The sequence below is a fragment of the Clupea harengus genome, chromosome 16, assembly GCF_900700415.2.
Source record: "Clupea harengus chromosome 16, Ch_v2.0.2, whole genome shotgun sequence".
Classification (NCBI taxonomy): domain Eukaryota; kingdom Metazoa; phylum Chordata; class Actinopteri; order Clupeiformes; family Clupeidae; genus Clupea; species Clupea harengus.
In genome coordinates, this window is record NC_045167.1 from 20,061,280 (window position 1) to 20,086,035 (window position 24,756).

Consider the following 24,756-nt stretch of genomic DNA (forward strand, 5'->3'; position numbering starts at 1 on the left):
AGCTTCATCAGCTCTCCATAAGAAGACCAACTGCTGTAACCGAGCCCTCTTACCTTCTGCAGAATGAGGTTCAAGTAGACACTCTCCTCCCAGTCAATGTCAGGATCCCCCAGGCCAGGAAGCTTCTTGGAGTCCCTCCTGTAGACCTCCACCTCCACCTGAAGAGCACAAAGCACATACTTAAGTAAGCATATCTGCAGGAGACCTACTACATCTCTGTGCAAACAAGTAAAGTAAAATGTCCACATAGTACATATCTCATAATGTGGGATTATATTACTAAATATACCAATAATATAAATCGTTCATGCAGGAGACCCAGTACATCTCAGTGCAAACTAAACTAGACATGGACGTCATCATCGTCACCTATTAATAATAATAAAAAAAAACAATCACACAAGCCCCAGGTGCTTGACAGGTGTGATATTAGTTTGGGAAGGTGACACCAGAGGACATCATCAGTTCACACTTTCGTTGCTCAAGTGTACTTTACTTTCTTTTGTCCTTTAAAGCAAAAAGGGTCATCTTGATTACTGCTTCATGTCGCTGCTGGCTTTAGATTGTATCTTTTCTCTCTCCCATTAGATATGAGCCTGGCTCTCGCCCCAGCAGTGTGACAGGTTATAACTCACTCTGTGTGTGTCTGGGAGGCATGTGAGTCCTATGAGAGAGACGGACTAATAAAGACAAAAAAGAGAGGAAGAGATGGGGGCGGCAAGAGAGGAACGGGGGACTGAAAGAAAGAAAGAAAGATTCAGGCTGCAGATGATCATCTGTGAGGGAAGCTGATGAATCTGTCTGGGTGATCCACTGCTCCAGAAAACAATGTTTTGATTGATTTTGGACCATATACATTCTTACCTACTAAGCCTTATTGGTTAACTTCCTTTTGCCTGAACTAAATCTGGAGGCTCCCCATGGACTAAACCACATTCATCCGCAACTTCTGTTTTTCACTGCACTCCTCCTTCACATCTCAGTAGTGATGTTGTCGTTTGCATAAAGACCGATGCCCACTGGCGGCGCCTGATGCATGTCAAGGACCTTCATTCCTGGCTATACGGAGGGCAGTCTGTCCTTGGCTGCTCATAAGGCAAGGTGATTATGGTGATGCTTATGGGCTCTCCTTGAGTGTGTGTGTGTGCGTGCATATTCATGTTTGTGTGTGTGAGTGAGTGAGAGAATGAGTGTGTGTGTGTGTGTGTGTGTGTGTGTGTGTGTGCTCTATTCCAAAATGACTGTGCTTATCTTCCTGTGATGAAATACTCCCTCGTCCAAACTCCTTACTGGTTCACACATCGGGCATCTCTGACTTCATGATTCCAAGATGTGGGGGTTGCTATAGTGACAGTGAAGTGTGTCTCTGTGCGTCTGTAAGTGTGTACTACGATAATCCTATTGCCCTCTGAGATTGTGTCTGTGAATATTCTATTCTGTAAACCTCAAGGCAATAAACCCCTTCAGCTCCACCATGCATGTATTCACAACAGTAAAACCAATCTAGGTCACCAACTCTCCCCAACTCTTGGTGTCTCGTATACAAGCAGACCAACTCTGAAATACACATACACATACACACACACACACACACACACACACACACACACACACACACACACACATATATATCAACAATATATATATCATAACAACGCACACCCAATCCAAACCACGCTGACACAACAAAAAAGAGAACAAACAGCAACTAGGAAATCCCCAACGTGCACACAGAGTCAAAACATCTGGACCCTGAACTCTTGCCAGCACACTCACGGATGCTCCCTCCTTATTCAGCAAACGGCTCGTCTGAGCAGTCGGAGGCCACCGACTGACTGCATACATTATTGAGGCCCAACTGCGGAGCAGCTCTGCTCTTCGCGTTCCTTACGCCTGAAGGGACTCAAGGGTCGGAAACCAGGCTCGCACACAGGAATTAGACCATAAAACAGATCCAGTGTTTTACCTGTGGGAAGCCAACCACCAGGTCATTACCAGAGAGTACAGAGACTCTGCTGAAACTGTAGCCACTATACGCACATACGACATGACAGCCTTTGAGATTGTTCAGCAATAATGAGAAGTAGGCCTACCTGTATGTGAAACTATGATGAGTAGCTTAGGGCCATGAATGAGTCAACAAAACAGGTAAAGTAACCTACATAGTTAAACCTGGTTAGACCTAACGAGAGAACATCTGTTTATATAGCTACATTAATGTAGACTCCTGAGTAGGCTAGTGTCAGCTTGCACCGTCACCCAGTTCCAGAACTGACTTGTCCTCAGTGCACACGTCAAATCTAGCCCCGTGAGACATACTTTTAAAATTATTATTTATTTAAGATTATGTCATGACACATTTTGCATTGTAATGACAGTGTGTCGCTGCGCTGCTAAAAGCCTTGTTTTCTGGTGTGTCAGATGGACATTATGCTGATGGTGTAGATAAAATTATTTTACAGGGTGCTAACTGGGGCTGTTTTACTGGGCAGCACAGACAAACAGAACAGAACTACAGTTAGCTGCTGAGGTGAGTTCTCATTAAATTTCTTGTGATTTCAATCCATTTCACTGCACTTTCTAAAAAAAAATTTTTTCAATTGCATCACGGCATTACAGGAATGATACAAAATTGCGAGTATGGTTCTTACTGTGAACACACATGTCTGACAGCAGTAAGAGAAGGGGGGAGGGGGGGAAGGGTAGGAGGAGAAAGAGAGACAGGAGGAAAGAAAGAGAAGAATAGAATGAAGAAGAGGGAGACACAAGGAAGAGGAGGAAGATACAAAGATGAAGAAGAAGGAAAAGATAAACAAGAAAAAAATTATGAGGATGAAGATGTAGAAGATGAAGAAGAAGAAGGAAACGATGCACAAGGAAAAAAGATCAGGAAGAAGATGCAGTAGATGACGAAGATAAGAAGAAGATAAGAAGAAGAAGAAGAAGAAACCAGACGAAAAGGAGGAGTAATGGGCATGTAAGCTGGGCATTCTTTCTGACAGCCATCATGCTGAGCCCCATCACAGGATGCGCTTGGTTAGTCTGATGCGGTCAGTCTGGCTAGCCCTAAATCTTCACCATGTCATGCTCGCTCAAACATCAGACAGACAGATAGAGAAAGAGACAGGGGGAGGAGAGAGAGAGACAGAGGGAGGAGATAGATAGAGAGAGAGAGAGAGTGGTAGAAGAGATAGAAGAGAGGCTTAATGTCAATGCCAGCAGGATCCTCTTACCGCTTCAAGTGCAGTGCCATAAAAATGCTGTTGCATGCTGGGACACTGGCATTTTAGTGGAGGGGGCATTCAGCAATGCTGTCACAAGACCAACAGCACTTCCAACGAAGTTTAGAAGATCCACCCAGTACACATATAAAATGTTGAAAATTTAAATGCTAAATACTGTACATACATCTACAATAAAAATAAATGAATAAATACAATGGTAATAATGTTGTCAGTAGTTTGCCCGTCAAAGGAAATCCCAAGAGTTAAGACATTCCGTTGCTTGTTTGTTCAGCGTGCCAGTGACAATAGACTCACTTTTACTTGACCTTTTCAAAGGCCACTGAGTCAACAGAGCACTGCATCTCCACCTACTATGAATGCAAATGCACAGACTCTTTTAACCTCTTGATGCACACACAACATACTTATCCCTTGTATATATACAGTGGGGAAAATAAGTATTTGAACCCTGCTGATTTCGCAAGTTTGGCCACTTGCAAAGAAATGTGTGATCTATAATTGTAATGGTAGGTGTATTTTAACAGTGAGAAATAGAATATCAACAAACAAATCCAGAAAACTGCATTTTATAACATTTATGACTTTATTTGTATTTGATGCAGAAAATAAGTATTTGAACCCCCAAGCAAACAGCAAGAATTCTGGCTCCCAATGACCAGTTATGTGCCCAAGAAGCACACAGATTAGTCTTCATTAGGCCTAACAAGGTACACCTGATCTCAACTGGTGACGTGTATAAAAGAAACCTGTCCAAAGAATCATACTTCACACCTTCAACCTCACCACCATGGGCAAGACCAAAGAGTTGACCAAGGACGTCAGAGATAAGATTGTAGACCTGCACAAGGCTGGAATGGGTTACAAAACCATCGGCAAGCAGCTTGGTGAGAAGCAGACAACTATTGGTGCGATTATTCGTAAATGGAAGCAACACCAAACAACTGTCCATCGCTCTAGGTCTGGGGCTCCATGCAAGATATCCCCTCGTGCGGTATCGGTGATCATCCGAAAGGTGCAGAATAACCCCGGAACTACACAGGGGGAGCTTGTGAATGATCTCAAGGCAGCTGGGACCACAGTCACCAAGAAAACCATTGGCAACACACTACGCCGTAATGGTTTGAAGTACTGCAGAACTCGCAAGGTCCCCCTGCTCAAGCAAGCACATGTACAGGGCCGCCTGAAGTTTGCCAATGAACACTTGAATGATTCTAAGGAGGATTGGGAGACAGGATGTGGTCAGATGAGACCAAAATCAAGCTCTTTGGCATCAACTCGACTTGCCGCGTTTGGAGGGGGAAGAATGCTGAATATGACACCATCCCCACCGTCAAGCATGGAGGTGGAAACATTATGCTTTTGGGCTGTTTCTCTGCCAAGGGTACAGGACGACTCCACTGCATAGAGTGGACTATGGATGGGGCCATGTAATGTGGAATATTGGCCTTGACATTCCCTCCCATTGAAAACGCAACCTTAAGGATTTGGAGAGGATCTGCAAAGAGGAGTGGACCAAAATCCCTCCTGAGATGTGTGTAAACCTGGTGACCAACTACAAGAAAAGTCTGACGTCTGTGCTTGCCAACAAGGGTTATTCCACCAAGTACTAAGTCATGTTTTGCTAGGGGTTCAAATACTTATTTTCTCCATCAAATGCAAATTAAGTCATAAATGTTATAAAATGCAGTTTTCTGGATTTTTTTGTTGATATTCTATTTCTCACTGTTAAAATACACCTACCATTACAATTATAGATCACACATTTCTTTGCAAGTGGCCAAACTTGCGAAATCGGCAGGGGTTCAAATACTTATTTTCCCCACTGTATATATATATATATATATATATATGGCAGTGCATCAATCTATTCAAGCATTCCTTTCATTCAGCATCAATGCTACCATGTGGATGCTCACCTGTATCCTGTTCCTTTACACTAATAAAGACAAGAACATTGGAATAGAATAAGAATTGCGTCTCTCGACTTTAGAAGCAGAAGAGGCCCTGCTCTAAATCAAACGCATACCTGATATGGACCGGCACAGTCCAGACTTTACTTGTTGTCAGGATAATAGAGGGACAACACACTAGATATTGGGCCTCCAGAGGAAACAGAGTCTCATCACTGCCAGTCCACACCATGGAGAATTATTCTGAAGCACTGCTGCACACAGATACAGGAGAGAGAGAGAGAGAGAGAGAGAGAGCCAATGAGAAGAGAGAGAGAGACAAAGAGACAGAGAGAGATGAGCAAGAGAGAGGAGGAGGAAAGAAAGAGAGGGACAGAGAGGAGGAGAGAGGGGGACAGAGAGTGAGCACTCTATTTACATCCCTTGTGTTCTCCCTTTCCATTTAAATGCTAATGTTGGCTAAAAAAAGGCAGAGATTAAAAAGCGAGGGATGACTCTGCATGTAGGGAGGAGGAGAGGAGAGACGTCTCTCATTATTGCGGCACTGTGTGTTGCTCAGGTGATTTAATCACAGGCAGCCTGTCACGGCTCCGCCAGTGAGAGCACTAAACAACCGAGGGCCCCGCCACAATGGCAAACACTGTCAATACTAATCAGGCTTTCTGCCATGCCGCATTTGTGTGAAGAAAGAAGAGTGTGTGTGTGTGTGCATGTGTGTGTAACTGTGACTTTGTATGAAACACCATTTCTGGGTGTGTGAGTACATGTGTAGGATAACGGTGCCAGGTTAGAAAAGAGGATTCTTGGTTTGTATGAAGACCCTGTGTCTGTGAAGCAGAACTAACTTAGCGATGTGGCCAACTACCCAATAACCTAACTATGAAGATGTATCACAATAGTACTGTTCAGTTTACAAATCAATAAATGTCAAGTTAAGCAGTCTGAAGCTCAGCCATGTAAACAATTATGCTATGCTAGCTACATATATGTCCAGTTCAGAGTCCACGAAAGGGAAGGGAAAGGAATACACACACACACACACACACACACACACACACACACACACACACACACACACACGCACACGCACGCGCGCAAAAGTGGTGTCAGCAGCTGATGAATGCGGTCTTATGAAAATCACCCTGCTCTTAGCTGTTCTTTGTCCCACATGCACTAGGAAAAATCAATAGAGCCACCTGCACATAACTGGCTCTATGCTAGTCAGCCACCTGCACATAACTGGCTCTATGCTAGTCAGATTGTACAGTATAATGTCTGTCCTAACCACACAGGTTCTATTTGATGACTTATTAATTTTGCTTTTATCAACATCACAACAGTAATACAAATTAAAAGTGACTCAATGGAGGCTAAATGATCTCCAGTCTGCCAGTGAAAGTCTGTTAAACGAAGTCTTGCCTCAAAAATGCCAGTGAACAAAATCAAAATGATCAGTCGTGAAATATGATGACATGGACTGCAAACATATGGCTTCGAGAAGAGGTGCACAAAAATGAAGCTCACCGTGACTTGTTGTTTGATTTGATTTAGATAGAAAGGTGAGCAAGAGTCTGTTGTAAGTCAGACACTAGTCAGTCACAAAACCACTAACAGTCAGTCAACAGAACTTGAATCAAAGAGAATGACTATCAACATTGCAGCTTAAAGGTCCAGTACGTGTTTTTTGTTGTATGAAAATGTATGACAATTGTTATATGAAAATATGAATATTCGTCTGGACTTACAATGACATAACCCTGAAGGCATGACAAATAAATTGTGTCCCTCAATATTAGGGTGCACTTTACACACTTTGTTTGTTTGTTTGTTTGTTTCAGCCCCTTATAGGTATTTGTTTACATGTATGAGACATCATAATTACGAGAGAACATCTCAAAGCATCAACATGCACAGAAAACACAGGGACAACCAGCAGCTATTATCTTTCAGATTTATATCATTAATATAGCTCTAGGAGCATTTCTTTCTACCACAAAAAACACTGACTACACCTTCAAATCCACAGCATCAAGAACAAGAAACATGACAAGAAAATGAGAGGTGAAAACCAGAAACGGAGAGAGAAACTAAAAGAATTTTCGAAAGAGATGTAAAGAAGGTCTGCTGTGAGCCACCACATGTCTGAGACACTGTCAGTGGGGTGACTGCAGTGCTCAGCAGGGGAGAGACACACACACACACACACACACACACACACACACACACACACACAGAGTTGTAGCTCTGTAAATGGGCAACAAACAAAGGAGCAGTATTACACTATTCCAGCCATCCAGGATCAAGGAAGCCACTTAAGGATGTACAGACGGATGTACTTAAAGGTGCAAACATGGCTGTGTTTGACCTGATTCTGCTTAAGTATACATCCGCAGGGCCTTAAACCTAATGTGGGATTCCCAATTCCCTTATAATATCTGCTTCGCCACGAAGACGGACAACAACCGCAAATTCCCCACCTTCCATAAGGACAACGAGCCATCCTGGGGAAACTGTGGCCTGTTCTACCAGCAGAGGTCCATGATGATGAGACCAGCTGTTCTGCCAGCACAAAGGTCCAAGATGATGCCGCTGACTTTTCTGTCCTGTAGTTCCAGTTCCTCAACCCAAACCCAACCGATGAAAAAGATCTAGGATACATTTACATAACCATTATAGATAACTAATGCTTCAAAACAATTGATCTGTGATACTGTATGCAAGGGTTGTCTGAAGAAATGTTAACACCTAAAATGTTGGTGCAGTTTGTGCTGATATTTGCTTATAAGTGTCGTTGCCTGCACCTGTAATGGGGAAGAATACAGAACAGAACGTGATTTGCCAACGCCTCACACACACAGAGGGATAAGATATCTTTACCCAGAACTATTCATCACTCTAGCTCATGCAGAACAGCAGAGGTCCTTCCCTAAAAAAGCAACGCTCTTCACAGATTTCTTCAGTTCATTTTGCTTACCCTAATGCCTACTCTACAAAACTGATGAAGTGTGATAAGAGTTCATCTTTGAAACTGGATGTGTGACTGTGGTGAGATTTGGGAATATTGATGAGCTTACACTTAACTAAAGTAAGCTACAGAATCTTTTAAATTTTACAGGTATTTTTACTCTGGGGCTCTTTAAGCTGCGCGCCGGTACTTTTTTCTTTCCTTCAAAAGCATTAACGGTGAACTCGCCCTAAAGCAGTCCGATAAATTACATAGAGTTCCGATTATAGGGTACTACGCAAGTCGAAAAAGAGAGAGAAAAAGAATTGAAAAATTGAGCAAAAGGGTATTTCATTCTCTTACATTCTCAAAAGGTGATCCAATGGAGAATGGATGGATCTGTGAACTTCTACTGAGGATGGGACCAGTTCAAGACTGGTTTTGGACATGCAGCTGGAGAATACTGGACTGGTGAGTAGAAAGGTTAATATGATGTCCTTAGCTACTGGATTATTAGTTACTGGATTAGGATGCGTTCACATCTAACAATCAACTAAAGATGTGCTGACAAAAATAATAGCACACAGAATTTTACTAGACTTTCCATGTAACGTTTGGAGATCATGAATGAGATCTACGAACTGAGGGTGGAGTAATAATTGGACAGAGACATTGCCAGTGAGATGAACCTACTTTCTGTATGCACAGGTGACAAACAGCAACCAGGACCTCTCGCCCTACTCCAACTGTGCGGAGAAGCATGAGGGAGGCTCCTGGCACTGGGCGGGCACCAAACGTCAACATCAACAGTGTCTACACGAGGGGGGCAGAGCAATGCCAACAGCGTCCACTGGCACACCTTCAGGAAGCGAACTTCTCGAAGTCCATCTCAATGAATAGGCTATTGGGCCCGCATCATTCACCAACATTCCATACAAGTGGAATTACTCTGAAAGGATTAGGGGTGACACCGTATTCAAACCCTTGGTCGTATGACTGACATAACCATGTCATAAGCATGTTAAAAATATGTTATATCTTTTCATAAGTTGCCCTGACAGTCAGTGAAGGCTTTAAAAAATGTTTAAGCAATGCCAGCTTATAAGCATGTAACATAGGCTGCAATGGCGTCAAGAAGAGCTTTCATCACAATTAATGATGATGCTAATTGGTAAGATGACACTGTAATGGCACTGCATAATGACCGTCATGATGACTAATGACAAGATATGGCATCTGCCATGAGATCGTCAAGACAAGATGACGTCACTCTTACGACAGGGGGCTCAAGTTGCTGTTTAACTAGTGGGTATACTCATGACTCATGACGCACTAGATCTCAAAATAAAAAGTCTGTCTATCACCTGTTTATGACATTGAGTCAAAGCTGCAATGTGTTGAAATGGCACTTTCGAAGTACGTGTCACACTGTCACATACAAAAAAAATAAAACCATTGATTGCATTGGCTTGGAGACCTGGCATTTACAGAGAAACATTTAACTGCAAGTTGGTCTCAGGGCCTAGACTGCTGCAAAGGGCACCGTTATGCAACACGCAAGCAAAGCCTGAAAACATTACGCTTTCTTGTGCAGTCACGAAATCTGCAATGAGTCATAAGCCACCAGCATCTCTCTTTCTTCTTAGTCTGCTAAAATCCCTGGCAGCCTCGACAGCAGAGCATGCTATACTTCAGGAGGTATGATGCTAAATATAACATAGGCCTATACACTTTTAACACTTTTATCAGTTTTATCACACTTGTGCAGTTCTTGCACAATTTTATAACTGTAAGCATGGCACGGTGTCTATAACCAAACGAGTTATAAAGCTCCGCCCGCCTATTGCTCTCAGGTCAGTTTTCACTGAGATTTCAAGCCCCTCAAATAAATTCCAGGCTATGATTGCATATTACTTTTGCTCAACCGTCATTTGTCTGTGACGACTCCCTGGGACATCCGGAGGAAAATGGATGGGACAGCGTGTGACATCAGCCACATAAAAATTGGCTAATCGATCAGTTGAAGGTAGATAATTTAAAGGTCACCTGATTGTGGGTTACCTCAATATATAAAATAGAAAGCCTGGCCAGGTACTACTGGGGTAATTTCTTAGTCAGTGGAATATATGGGCGTATTTCACCGATTCCAGAGCAATCACAAGCCTAGGAAGACGATAGGGTCACTCACATTCTCACTCACTCACGCACACACCTTTTGCTGCTCTCCGTTTGGAATCACTTACGGGCTCTTTGTATTTCCTGACTTTCTTCTCTTCATTCACAATATAAGCACTTAAATAAATATACAATTCACGTTATTTTCTGTCCTGCGTGGTTTTAATGAACCTTGATTTATTTTTGTCGACAAACTCTGCGCGTCTAGCCGAGATTTGTTACAAGCGAATGTTGGAGTCAATGTTGGAACGCATATGGGGGAGTACTGGCTTGGTTATTAAGCTTGTTGACCATTCGAAAATGTTTGTACAGTCTTTTGGTAGTCCAAATTGGGCCTTCCTCTCTCACAACGCAAGGGCTGGAGGTCACCCAGTTCCTGAGAGTGAACTTGACCCACAAGCTGAGGCTGGATCTGGAAGACTTTGAGGGGAACAAAGTTTATACTCGTTACAAATCATTTGCTGTCTCCCCTGGAATAGTCACAGAAGGAAACGGCTACAAGCTCTTTGTTGATGGATTTGTTGACGGAAGAGCTGGGGAGAATTCCCCTTCGTGGGAGGGGAGGTAGTTGGGTATTCCAGAAATACACTCTACAGTCGTTTTGGCATCTAAAGTGAAGTGAAGTGAAGTGAAGGTGTATTCATCAGTTATAATTTTTTTCAAATTCAGCTAATTTCTCTTCACGTCCCTCTAGCTGTCAATTCTAAGTGTGCTAAAACCACACACACACACACACACACACACACAGAGTTGTAGCTCTGTAAATGGGCAACAAACAAAGGAGCAGTATTACACTATTCCAGCCATCCAGGATCAAGGAAGCCACTTAAGGATGTACAGACGGATGTACTTAAAGGTGCAAACATGGCTGTGTTTGACCTGATTCTGCTTAAGTATACATCCGCAGGGCCTTAAACCTAATGTGGGATTCCCAATTCCCTTATAATATCTGCTTCGCCACGAAGACGGACAACAACCGCAAATTCCCCACCTTCCATAAGGACAACGAGCCATCCTGGGGAAACTGTGGCCTGTTCTACCAGCAGAGGTCCATGATGATGAGACCAGCTGTTCTGCCAGCACAAAGGTCCAAGATGATGCCGCTGACTTTTCTGTCCTTTTCTGTCCTGTAGTTCCAGTTCCTCAACCCAAACCCAACCGATGAAAAAGATCTAGGATACATTTACATAACCATTATAGATAACTAATGCTTCAAAACATCTGATCTGTGATACTGTATGCAAGGGTTGTCTGAAGAAATGTTAACACCTAAAATGTTGGTGCAGTTTGTGCTGATATTTGCTTATAAGTGTCGTTGCCTGCACCTGTAATGGGGAAGAATACAGAACAGAACGTGATTTGCCAACGCCTCGGGGTCGGCAGCGGGTGCTGCGGGGTCTGGGTCGGCAGCGGTGGCTGGGAGTGGGGCGCCAAGAGCGGCAGAGTCGTCAACGGAGGCAGTGGCTGTCGTCGTCTGAGCAGGGGCGGAGGCAGCCGCAGGAGTGGGGACAGCGGCCCATGGCGACAGGAGTAGCCGGACCAGCTGCTACGGCAGGAGCCGGCGCAGCAACCGCGGGAGGAGCAGCAGCGGCAGCAAGAGCAGCGGCTGTGGGAGCATTGAACGCCGCAGGGATTGGAGCACGGAACGCCGCAGGGGCTGGAGCTGGAGGGTAAGCCGGGGTGCTGGAACTGGAGGGGACGAAACCTGAGGAGGTGTCCTGAACGGCGTTCGCCGGATGGCCAACCGACTACCCGCAAACAGACCGTCCAGAGTTGTTTCCCTTTCTTCCTCCTCATCTGAAACATCCTCGTTCTCATAGGTATAGTCCTCATAGTCATCTCGTAGACTGACTTCTCAAAGACATTTCTCTCAGCCCACTCATCCTCTGAGCACTCCAGTCCTCCCCACTCAATGAACCACCGTCCCAGAAGATCTCCCACGGGAGCAGATGTATGGCTTCATTAGCCACAAAATCAAAAAACATACAATACGGGTCCATTTGTACTGGTCGGCCTTTCACCAGGTTCAGGTCTGCTAGGTCCATCATGCTGGGTTCGTACTGTCAGGGTTTTTCAGGAAAGGACCCAATCGCAGACCAGATGCAGGGAAAAACTCAGAAACACAGAATACGCAGAAGATCCCAACTTAAGGATCCAAACACGGGCAGAGCAAAAACAAGAAGACAAAACAAACACAAGAAGCACATGACAAAATAAACAAACAGGGGAAAGCACATGTCAGGAACAAGGAAACACAAAACAAAGACAGATAGCCTGTGGCAATATTGGCTTAATAAACAACAATTATTCATCCTCTCATATATAAAAAGCCATACCTGATCATTTCACATCCACCAGTGACCAAAGAGAGTAACAATGGCAATTCAGGTGAGAACTCTGAACACCATCCTTTACATTGAACAACTTTCACATTGCTTGGAAGCTTTACATTATTCATATACTGTAAATTATGAACTAATTTCTCTTCCAGGTCCTTATACCCATACTGCTGTTCTGTGCAGAGGCCTTCTCTCAGACTTCTTTGCCGCTGGACTGTGCGGATATCTATGATGAAGGCTTCAGGGCAAACGGCGTTTACACCATATACCCAGCATGTGCCACGTCGCCTCAGTACGTATACTGTGATATGGAGACAGATGGTGGGAAGTGGACTGAGTATTTATGCCAGTGGGGCCAAAGTGTGATTGGGCTGTTTTGCCAGCAGAATAAAGTGGGGAGAACATAATTACAGGACAGAAGGAGCAGGAGAGTAGCTGCATTTAGAAGTAATACTTCCCTCTAACACGATAATTCATCCTCTCACGCATTAAGTGATTTGAATAGAGGGTAATTACAGACATAAGAATGTTTCTGTCGGACGGAGAGTAAATGCTATGCTATGCTTAAGTTAAAGATACAGACAATGTCCACGTGTCCATCAACACCTTGTAGGAAATACAGCGGGTAAAATAAGTATTGAAGACGTATCAGTAAGCGTGTTCAATACTTTTTCCCTGTGTCATTTCACATTATTACACATAACTTAATTTCTGAACTTATTTGTTTTGGTTTCCCTGTATATATTCATTACTTGGGTTGTTCCCAACATCTGGTGAAAATGTCAATAGCACCTTTGGAAATATATTTACTGAGAAAAATGGTGACGTGTTCGATACTTATTTTACCCGCTGTATGCTTTCCCCACCTTGAATGTAAATAAACTTCTAGAAGCACTAGTAGAGGTTCATAAAAAAAAAAGCCTGGAGTTCTAAAATCACTAGACTTGAAATTTCAAAGGTTAAAAAAAGGCTTTATGTTTTGGAGACTATCAGCTTTAGTCACCATTTTGTCATGAAACAACATTTGCAGGTGTTTCAGAGGAGGATGGATGGCACAGTGAACTTCTTCAGAGGATGGGAGCAGTACAGGAATGGCTTTGGACATGCAGCGGGAGAATACTGGCTTGGTATGTACATCAAAGATGCACATAAAAACAGAATGAAAAAAAAATAGTTTGTGTTATTTCATAACTAATGGAAAGTATGACTACTTGTAGGTTTGGAAGCCATTCACCTCCTCACTGAGAAGACTAAGTATGAGCTGAGGGTAGACATGGAGGACTTTAAGGGGAATAAAGCATTTGCCAAATACTCATCGATTTCCATCCGCAACGAACTGGATGGATACAGACTCACAGTGAGCGGCTTTCACAACGGAGGCACTGGTAAGTACATTTACCAGCCCAAGCCTAAACACAATCTTTATGGGCATCACGTGAATCCACGTTTAAATCTGACTTAAACGGTGCAGAGCATCATTTCCCCGACCACTCAAAACAGGCTAAGATAGACTTTAGCCCCTGACACGCCAAGCTGACGGTCGGCCGTTGGCCAGTGTCGGGCCATTGGTGAGCGTCTGTGGCCCTAGTTTTTGCAGTGTGTCCCAAAACATTGGCACTAGTTGGAGCCTTGTTGGCGGCTTTTCGGATGATTGAGCATGTTGAATCAGTGACGCAGTCGTCTCTGGCCTGACTTACACCGACTGACGAATATGTTGTGATGTGAGGAATGATGAGAATGATCTATCAGTATCGGAATTCTCTCATATACATCAAACACTAAATTATACTATGGTTTCAACAATTACATTTTGAATAAAATAATGTGAGGTGTACCTGAAATAACACTTGTGGAGAGATTCTATGCAAATGACCCTTGCCTTCATGTATTTTAGGGGATTCTTTGGCTTACCACAGTGGACAGAAGTTCAGCACATATGACCGTGACCAAGACTCAAATAATGACAGCAACTGTGCATTCGTAGGAATGGGAGCATTCTGGTACAACAGCTGCTACCACGCCAACCCAAATGGCCTGTACAGCTGGGGTGAATCCTCTGTGCTCGGAGCAAATTGGCGAACCTTCAAAGAGTTCAACTCTTTGAAGGCCATTTCCATGAAGATACGACCACTAGGGAACTAACCACAATACCATTTCTTCTTGTCTATTGTGTGTATGATGTATTAAAAAATAATACATTTTTAAATCAACTGCCTTTGTATATAAATTGCAGTCATTGCAGATTTAAGACAAACCCATGTTATTCATGACACAGTTATCATTCTCTGCTAAGGGTGGTGAGGTAAAGGTCTGTGAAAAGTAGGGTCTCAGATAAAGTTTTGCCATTTTTCTTTATACAACTGCCTTCTTATTAGTACCAACCCCTCAGCATGACTCATTTCAATACGTTAATACTTCAGATACATTGAATTTCCTTTTCTGTGTAAACAAAGCAGAAAAAATACCTGCTTCAGATAGGAATTCCACTGACCTTTCAGTAGGGTCAATAATTCGTTATTACTACTTGGAGAGTAGTACCTCTCACCAATGAAGTATATGATCTATACTACTTTCTCTATGGGAACTATGCACTTGTGACTGTCTGATTCTCTGTGCTTGGGAGTGCACATCATACAAAACACACTAGCATCCAGTCTTATCTAACCTTGCCTTAACTTACGGTCATCATCTATCTTACTCTAGTCAGTATATGTGTCTGGGGGGCAATTAAGGGAAAGCTGATGGGAGGGAGTGTTTGATTGGTGGTTGAATTGGTTGTTGATTGCCTTCAAAAATCCCCGACCATGCTTTTAACCTGGGTGTGAAAGTTTGTAATTATTACAGACAATATATTATACAGTTATAAAGCTTTCCCCTTTTTATTGAGGTTATTTTTCTACTAGACACTGATAAGTGTGATAAGGGTTTCACAATAGCAGGAAGAGGTGAGATGAGATCAAATGCAAACTCAGGCAAACCAGCCACAAAGATGGGTTGTGACGTTATTTGGAAAGTACCACACAGTATATGTCAAACTGTATTCACAACAGAACCATACGTTTTGATTCACAATCTTGAAGATTTTAGTTTTTCTCTTAATTTAAACTCCACAAACTACACCAAGCTTCCCAACAGCCAAAAAGGCAAAGGCAATTCACCACTTGTTGAGGATTTGTTATAGGCAATTAGTTTTGGTATCATCCAAATTCAGTTTGCCGGTATATTGTCATGTGAAAGACATTCCCATGCTCTGTGTAGTTTTGTGGCCTGGGTTGGATCACCCCGAGAAAATGTAAGAACATCTTTCAAAGCACAACATCGCCACCTATGCCACAGAAAGACACCAGTTAATCAGTGCCAACTGTGGTATGGCCGGTTTTTGAATGCCTTATAGGTAGTTTGGACCAAAACTGTTGCTTTAAGCAGATCTCGTGAAGGTAACTCTGACATACCTAGTGTAAGCTTGTGGTGGCCTACCAGGGATGAGTTCTAGTTTGTTTACAAATACTGAGATATAGTAGCAAGCACCATAATGACTGGGCCAAAAACCACTCCAGTGATCCATGCACTGAGGAATCATGACCCATCACACCCAATGACCACAAAATCAATGCAGTTTCAAAATCAGACCCTCAGCAGGATAAATGGATACATAACCAACAGACCATGGCATGTTTTGTAAACTACATAATTGGTTAAGCAGGAGAGTAGTACTGACATACTGGTATGCTGGTAAGGACTCTTCCCCAGCCCTACCAATTATGTAGTTTACCTTTAGTTAACTATAATCAACCAATATATAAACAAGCGCTGTAGTGTGGACCTTCAAAGGTCTTTCCCTTACCTTCTTGCCTTCTGTGTTGTCTGCACTGACGTAGGACAGCTTTCTGCGCACGTAGAACAGCATGTCGTCTTGCCTGGGGGCCCACTTCTCCATAAAGTACGTGGAGAACATCCATGTCCAGAACACAATGCGGTCGTCCTTAAAGCAGCCTGAGCAGAAAGGGATGGCAGGTTAGACTGAGGTTCTCAGAGCTACAAAGCTACACCCCATTTGTGACATTATCAACAGAGAGAAATCTACCTTTAAAATTACAATCAAATATCTAAATAGCCTTATAATAAAGAATGACAAAGTGGGATATTTCAGGAGTTTTCATCCAACTCAGACCTGAAAACTTGTGCCAAGGGATAACTAAGAAAAATAGTTTTACATTCCAGGTACTAGAAGTCATGCAGCCTTTTCTTCATAGGAAAGCAAGAACATTATATGCAATGCACTCTGCAATGTATTGATTCACCTGATAGAGACAAAAGGTATATTCCGTTATCTGTAGCAGACCCACTTCACACTTTAAAATACAATGTAAGCAAGGGAACTCCCTCAACTAAATCACACTGGCATCTTCTGTCTGGTTGCCAGGCAACAGTGTTGCCGAGCGGCAGGTGTCTCTGTCTGATGAGGTAAAATCCTGAGGTGGTGCACCACAGCGCTGCATTGATAGAGAGCTCCTACCACCACACAGCCATCTGTAGAGAGCTCAGACTCTTACAACCTCCTACACTTAAACAAACACGTTTAAAAGAACCCTGTTTCACACTACCTGCAATATCCATGATTACTTGTTCATAATCTGCTCATATGTTTTTTTTATATGAAATACAAGAGGGCACAGGATTTATACCCCAATCACAGGACCACGTCTAAAAATATATATATATATATATATATATATATAATCTGGTCACAGTAATCATCTGGGTTTAAATTTGCAAATCTTTGCACAAGGACATTGGCTAACTGAGGGAGAAAATCTCACGTTGTAAAAGGTTATCTGGACATTCTTCAAACAGCAGGAAAAGGTCAACCTTTTCCAGTGGGTTTATATTGGACATGACAGTTGGTGTCCCTCAATTAACTTTAGAAACATTGAATCAATACGGCTGTAACCATGGAAATCACACCGTGCATAACATCAAGAGGAACATTACTGTAGATCTATAATAAAGCAAATAGTGTGGAATTAATTCAGAGGGTCTTTTGTCTTTAAGATGACCACATGAGCAACCTAAAAGCCAACACCCATCTCAATGGTCCAATCTTCCCCATCAGTAAGTTGATTTCTCTTCCTTTTCGGTCTACACATGGAGGAGCTTTTTATACATGTTCTCTACAGTGCCCCCTAGAGGCGAATAAATAAAGACACACTACACAGACATTGCTGATGTAACACTGCAATAACACAATCTCCTACAACTTTCATCTGTGCCTTAAGCATAGCACACTGGCACTCGTCTTCACCTTGCTAACTTCAGACTGTCAGAAGGTCTGAATGATGAGAACAACTGTCACCATTGCACATGAAACAAACTTAACAACAACAAAAAAACACTAGGGGTGATTTGGTGGCATGCATCTGAATCAAAAGACATCTCCAGGGTGGTTATGGGATATCTGGCTTTGCCGCTTCGACTGAGGCAAGAGGCTGCTGTGGTTTATGATGCTCCTTATTGCAACTGTCTGCTTTAAGCGATGGTGACCCTCTGGCTTCCTCACCTTCATCACACACACACACACACGCGCACACACACCAGCCTTTCCCTCTCCACAAGAAAGAGCAGACAGTGGGGGGAACGGAGCCAAACAGCAAGCATGCTTTTGTGGCTTAATCAGTACAGCTGATATCTGGGGAGCACACATACCGGTAGAAATGTATAATTGTACAATACTCTAAGTCACATTGGATAAAAGCATCTCCTCATTGACTGAAAATGTTAAATGGAAAGCAGACCGAATGTACAAATTGTGTGAGGAAGGTAGGTTTCAGAGAATCAACTAAAAAAGAGGATACCGTGATTACAAATAAATAGATGTCATTTGTGAGGAGGGAGGTCTTCTCCTTTCTTGTGAAGTTTAATGTCAATGAAGTGATCTGTCCCTTGTATGCCTTGCTACTTGTTAGGCCACAAAGCACTCAGAACTTTCTCAAGTGAAACAGAGAAAAAGATGTGGCCTACAGGAAGCCAAGAGGATATTATGAACAACCCCAGTTCATAAAAGGTCAGAGGTCGGTAGTATACATTTAAATCGCATGTATTAATTGAGCACACTCCTTTCTTCCAAAGGCACTTGCAGTATAGGTTAGGTATAGGATTCTACAAACATGTGTGTTCCCTTCCAATCAATTCCATGAACCTGGTGTTCACAGCAACTTGATCCACCAGCTGAGCCACAGGAAAAACAACATTTGCCTATATGTACCGCCAATTTAATGTCTAAATAACTAACATTTCTCGAGGACAAAGCCCAATTAGCCTAGAAGATTGTCTAAATGTATTAATGACTATGCCCTGACCCGAGAAATGCTTTCCAAGCACTGCACCAAAAGAATACTGCTGGTGAATAAATCTGATCAGTGCAATTCTCCTGGTGATGGACTCGATTATAAATACTATAAATGTATTGTGTCTGTGTGTGTCCGTGTGTGTCCGTGTGTGTCCGTGTGTGTCCGTGTGTGTCCGTGTGTGTGTGTGTGTGTGTGTGTGCATGTGTGCGTGTGTGCGTGTGTGCGTGTGTGCGTGTGTGTGTAAGCTACCCTGAGCCATAATGCTCAGCTGCATTCTGAGAGCAGGGAGTAGCATTTCCCTTGGGTATCTGCGATGTGCATTGATTTCTCATGGAATAAAGAGCAGCGGTGAGCACTGCATGTGCAAACTCAAGGAGACAGCCGATAAGATGGGTCTGCCCTCTGGCCTGTCGCTGGTAAAGCCATATTTTGGCTATACAAATTAATTGGAGCATCGTTGAATTAATTCTCCCCTCTTAATAAGGAAGAGGTCTCTTCAACGTAGTCGTCCTATGACATGCCCTCCGGACTTCATCCCAACCACCAATCTCCAGTCCCCAATCCACAAGTTTCTGATTTTGTGTCTCAGAATAATTAGCTAGACCCTAAGCAGTCTGGTTTTATGCGCAGTCATTCCACTAAAAGCGCTCTATTTTTTTTTTTTTTTTTACTTATTGTTTATTGATCCAAGACAGTCAGTCAGCACAAGACAATCAAAAGAAAAGAGTTATAGCTACATTTATATCCATTACAGACACAGCAAAAGGAAAACTCCTCAGCACACATATCCATACATATAACACAAAAGAAAAACATAGACCAACAAAGAAAAAAAGACAAACATTTGTTTTTAAAAAACAAATACAAATTATTTTCTCTGTGACTGAAGCAGCGGAAGCCTCTGCTCAGTCATCAGATCTGATTTGACTAGACTTGTCAGCAGCCATTGACCAAGTGAAGCATGGCATCCCCCTCTCGACCACTTCGCTCCTCTGATGAACCCCTGTTGTCTTTGCCTTCCCTCAGCAGCAAGACATTGCAGGAAAGACTCTTTTCATTTGTGGTACCTCGTGGTGGAATGACCTACCTAGTGCTGTCCGTTCCAGCGACAACCTTGGCAGATTCACCTTTTTAAACAGCATTTGTCTAACTACTTAATTTACTTGAAGCATACCTTATAAATATATTCAGTTTTGGTATTTATTATTAATATATTATTAATATTATTATTATTATTGTTGTTATTATTATGGTAATAAGTGATGGTTTTACTTTAAGATTATATGTATTACTGTGTTATTAATTTAATTTCATTATACTTATTTCTTAATTTTCTCATTGTTTTTCTTACTGTTTTTTTATGTAATGTTTTTGTCACATTGGACTAAAGTGGCTGAATATCTTAACTATATAACTATAAAAAATGCTTCCACTCTGGCTATCTGCCGTCTAGATATCTATTTAGATATTGCCATTGTAAGTATTTCCTGCCATTCCTGTCATTATCTGAGGCCTTTATTCAAAGCTATGTTTCTACTCCATGGGAATGCAAGCCATAACCTTGTCTTTTTCTATACTGCCCCCAAAACTATAGGAAGTCATATTGTTGCCAGCAATGCTCACTCAGAACTCATTTTCCTTATCCTACCGTAGCCTTGCTGTTTGATACAAACAAAATGTCCGATCTCCAGCATGCAGAAGCTGTCTGATTAACTCCTCCCACTTCTCCATTCCTAAAGGTCGAAATATACTTCTACGACTCTGTTACTCCGTGGTCACGCATTTGCCTCGACGGAGTTGTTTTCATTTATGGTTCTCCGACGGTTGTGGGTGTTGTAAAGCATTGGTACTGATGTATTGACGGATCGACAGAGTCGGATAGTTACAAAATTTGGGAGGTGCACGTCAGGCCACGGAGAGGTGCTCGGAGAGGGTTTGCAACGTCGGAGAGGGCTCTCCGTGTGTCCGTAAATGGACGACCATAAATTGCGCTTAAGAATCATAATTGTTAGCGGAATGTCTGAGGTGTGTGATGTCCCCTCACTGCATGCTGGCCAGATCTGCAGAGACCATGGAATAAAACAACTGCAGAACCTCACATCTCCACAACACCTCACAGACATACACGAACTTCATACAGTTATGTCAGTGTATCGGGGTCAGGTATAGTACACTACTACTATGAGTCTTAAACTGAAAGGGTTTGTAGACACGTAAGTTTGGCAAAATCATGTGCACGTAACAAAAGTGGTTCAGCAAGAAGTCAAAGGGGGAAGTCAAGTTTGAAGGAGCCTGAGATTAAAGATAAACTTGAAATGTGGAACAGAAATCTGGGAACCACAACAGGGAAGTGTGAAGTTCACTACATTGATACAAGGAAACGTTGATAATGAACTATAACTCCTGAACTGAGATAAATGAGGACTGGACAATACATTTGATCTTAAAAAAAAGGAATAGACTGATATTCGTAACCAGACAGAGTTCTGAATTAAAGATCATAATATTTAAACATTAAAAGGTGCAGTCCCAATTATAATCCAATACAATGTTTGTCAAATTTAGCGAATTGTCCTGTTGGCCCTCTAGCTGTCCGTTCAGTGTGCGCGTTCAAAAGAACTCCGGTGTTCGCACACAGTCCTGACTGTCAATGGGAAACAAACATAGTGGCTCAGACTGAGCCATAAACAACTTCAGCCAATCAACACGTTCCTTCAGGAGCATGGAAGCGAGGGGATGTAATTTGCTTGTCTGTTGAGCTTAAATGTCAACAACCTGCTATCACATGCATCTGAGCATGCGATATTTATTCCTGATATAAATGTGTCCTATGAGTGGTAAGTTGTTGTTGGGTTGGGGAGGCAACTCTGCTGGCTATGTAGGTACTTTGATTCTGATGATCTACTATCTTCTTTTATACAATCAGTGACACTTTGACATTTACTTTTATTTGTGATTCTTATATCACTTTTATGTCATGGTCATTAAAATAATACACAGTGGGCCAATCCCAGCTATACACATTGGAGAACAAATCTGACTGTAAGACTTAATCTGCATCTAACAAATTATTCCTGACTCACTGCAGTTTGTGGTATGAACAAATAATCTGACAAGTCACTTGAATACTCAATGCACTGAATACAGCCTAGTTTAGTTGAGAGGGATGCTGTATTTACACACAAAGACTAAATATGGTCTAAAGTAAACCACAAACACCTTTAAGAAATCACATCTTCAGCACAGTCTCACCTCATCCCCTTCCTGTGGTGTCTCATCTAATGCCTTTCATATGTGGTGAACCACGGCTGCATGATTGACCTCTTAAAGAGACAGCACACTGCAAATTCATTTGAAAGTAGCAGAAAATGTGAGCACCATGGTTTAAATTTGGAGGGACATCTATGCAAAACAGACTCTGAAACATGATATGTCCCACCAAATCAGAACAGAAAGCTGACTAAGGGTCACACTGAAAAGGTTTCTGTTTTTGCATCCAATACTGCAAAGTGCAGAGAGCGCTATCTGATTACATACAGCCAAGCAAAGCGGTTTTATGAAATCCCCTACTCTTATATCTTATTCACAAGTACTGTTTGAGTCCACTGCTTCAATTGTACTATATGAGTGCTGAATGGTATGACATTTCTTAAACAAGCAACATAGAGCTGACTGTGTGTTTACACACTATTATATTGATGATAACTGTTTATATGAAGCATGTTGTACTGTGTTGCTATTTGTTTTATTGGATTCTTGGTTTGTAACCAACTTGTAATCTGTTATTAAAGCGCAGATCTTCACTTCTGCAGACAAAAAAAAGACTGTTATAAACAGAGGGTATAAATATATACCGTAGTCTATATTCCAAAGCCCAAATACGACGCACCTGAATCAAAACTACTCAATTGACTTAATTAAGTGATAGGGGCAAACAATAGCACATTCAGGTTTCAAATGAAAAGCTTAGTGCTATCGATTTCTCCAATTCAGTCTTGTGGTTGTCCAGCATGAATCACGGTGCCTCACATAGCCACCTTGCGCATCATTAGCTTTTACAACCGCTCTTTGAAAGGGGATACTGCTTGTGTAATCTGTGAAAAAGCCTCTGAATCCATGCACTTCTTTACTCAAGCACCGTGTGAAATTGGCTGAGCGCGTGTGGGCAGTGGAGCGCAGAGATCGATGAGTTCTGCTGGTCTGATTATTGGACGTGGGGCTTTTTTTTCTGTTGGCAGACAGAACACAGCAGGCAGGAGACTGGGGGGGTACCATCCTCTGGACCCGCGCCAGAGGAGAGGAAGTGTGTGTGTGTGTGTGTGTGTGTGTGTGTGTGTGTGTGTGTGTGTGTGTGTGTGTGTGTGAGTGTGTGAGTGTGTGTGTATGTGTGTAGGGAGGGTGACCTTGTTTTGGGGTGTACGTGAGCACCGTTGCATTGGCATTCAGGAAGATATGAACACATCACTTACTGATACGGGCAAGAATAGTATGGAGAGAGGGGAAAAAATCCTGGTTGAGAACACAAGAAATCAAATCCCAGTTACGCATCCAAAAAAGGCTAATGATCATGCTAAGACTGCTGTGCTGCTAAATGGGTCTGGGCCATGCTGCCATGCTATGAATCTACATACTAATGTATGTGCTATATATGTAACAGTACCATCAGTAGCACCCGGAGATGGCCGCCACAGTCCAGTTATTTCTAGTCTACATGGCATTCTGTATAATGAGAGACCACCAAAGCCGGCTATGATGCCTGGGCCTTTCGCGCTAAAAGGCCTCTCTTGTAAGCTTCTTAATCCTGGGTGACTGAGTGCACAACAGCGAGAGCAAACAAATGCTGCGCTGGCTTTCGGCCTCTCATCAAGACACCCGGAAGGCTGAGCCGTCTTAGAGGAGGGGGAGAGACGATCCCCGGAGTGGTCACTCGGAGTCACAGAGAAACAAGGCCAGACAACGAAAGAGGAACAGAGCGAGAGGGAGAGAGGGTGGAAGAGAGGGAGAGAGACAGAGAAAGAGAAAGAAAGAGGGAATAGACGAGACAGATAGAGTGTGGGATAGGAAAATAGAGATATAAAGAAATAGATATATAAAAAAAGGGAGAAGGTGAGAGAGAGAGAGAGAGAGAGAGAGAGAGAGAGAGGATGGTGATGGGGAAGAGCATCAGGAAGATCTAACAGAAATTATGGATGCCATCCATCAATAATGCTTATTCAAAACACAGCAAAAACGGAATAACTCCACGAAGTTCAAGTTCCCATTCGAGTGGGTGTCAACTACAGAACCAGTTGGAAAGAAAACATAGTGACGTATCAATACGGGAACTAAAGTTACATTAAATGAATGAGGACGGAGGTTAAAACCTGAGGGAGGACATGAGAGAGAGAGAGAGAGCGAGAGCGAGAGTGAGAGTGAGAGATGTGGAGAGATTATTAAGCACAAAAGTTTCTTATAGTCACCACAGCATCTCAAGCCTCCCCTGTCTACAGATATATTGACTTCCAAGGCTCAATCAATTTGAACAAAGTTTTGTATTATGATCCCTGACTCACTCCGGACTACACACCATGAAGCAGATCACATCAGGGCCCTCTTCTCACCGCCGCCCCTGGTCAAGCAGAAGGTTATTTTTTTATTCCCTTTAAATCGATAGCCTCGCTTTAGCCGAGGAAAACCTCCATCCTGTTGCGGTGGAGAAAAAATGCGCCGGCGGAGAGAGTTTTTTTTTTTTTTTTTTTTTTTTCAAGCCCCGTTTGATCCGATCCTTTCCACACGTCAATTTGGCCCGCAGGCTGC

The 24,756-nt window shown here is 42.6% G+C and overlaps 2 protein-coding genes across 2 annotated transcripts in view; one reads left to right on the forward strand and one right to left on the reverse strand.

Moving 5' to 3' along the window:
• Positions 1 to 24,756, reverse strand: part of kiaa0930 (KIAA0930 ortholog) — a 39,508-nt gene that overhangs the window by 6,916 nt on the left and 7,836 nt on the right. The window contains exons 2-3 of the mRNA XM_031583286.2: positions 16,458 to 16,606; positions 54 to 158 (exon numbers count right to left, since the gene is read on the reverse strand). Of these exons, the coding sequence (XP_031439146.1) occupies positions 54 to 158; positions 16,458 to 16,606 (254 nt within the window). The remainder of the gene's footprint in view (positions 1 to 53; positions 159 to 16,457; positions 16,607 to 24,756) is intronic.
• On the forward strand, positions 12,128 to 14,823 carry LOC116224181 (microfibril-associated glycoprotein 4-like). The gene is made up of 5 exons (XM_031583287.2): positions 12,128 to 12,662; positions 12,766 to 12,948; positions 13,644 to 13,740; positions 13,831 to 13,998; positions 14,508 to 14,823. The coding sequence occupies exons 1-5, from the start codon at positions 12,651 to 12,653 to the stop codon at positions 14,753 to 14,755; spliced, it is 708 nt and encodes a 235-aa protein (XP_031439147.1). The 5' UTR covers positions 12,128 to 12,650; the 3' UTR covers positions 14,756 to 14,823.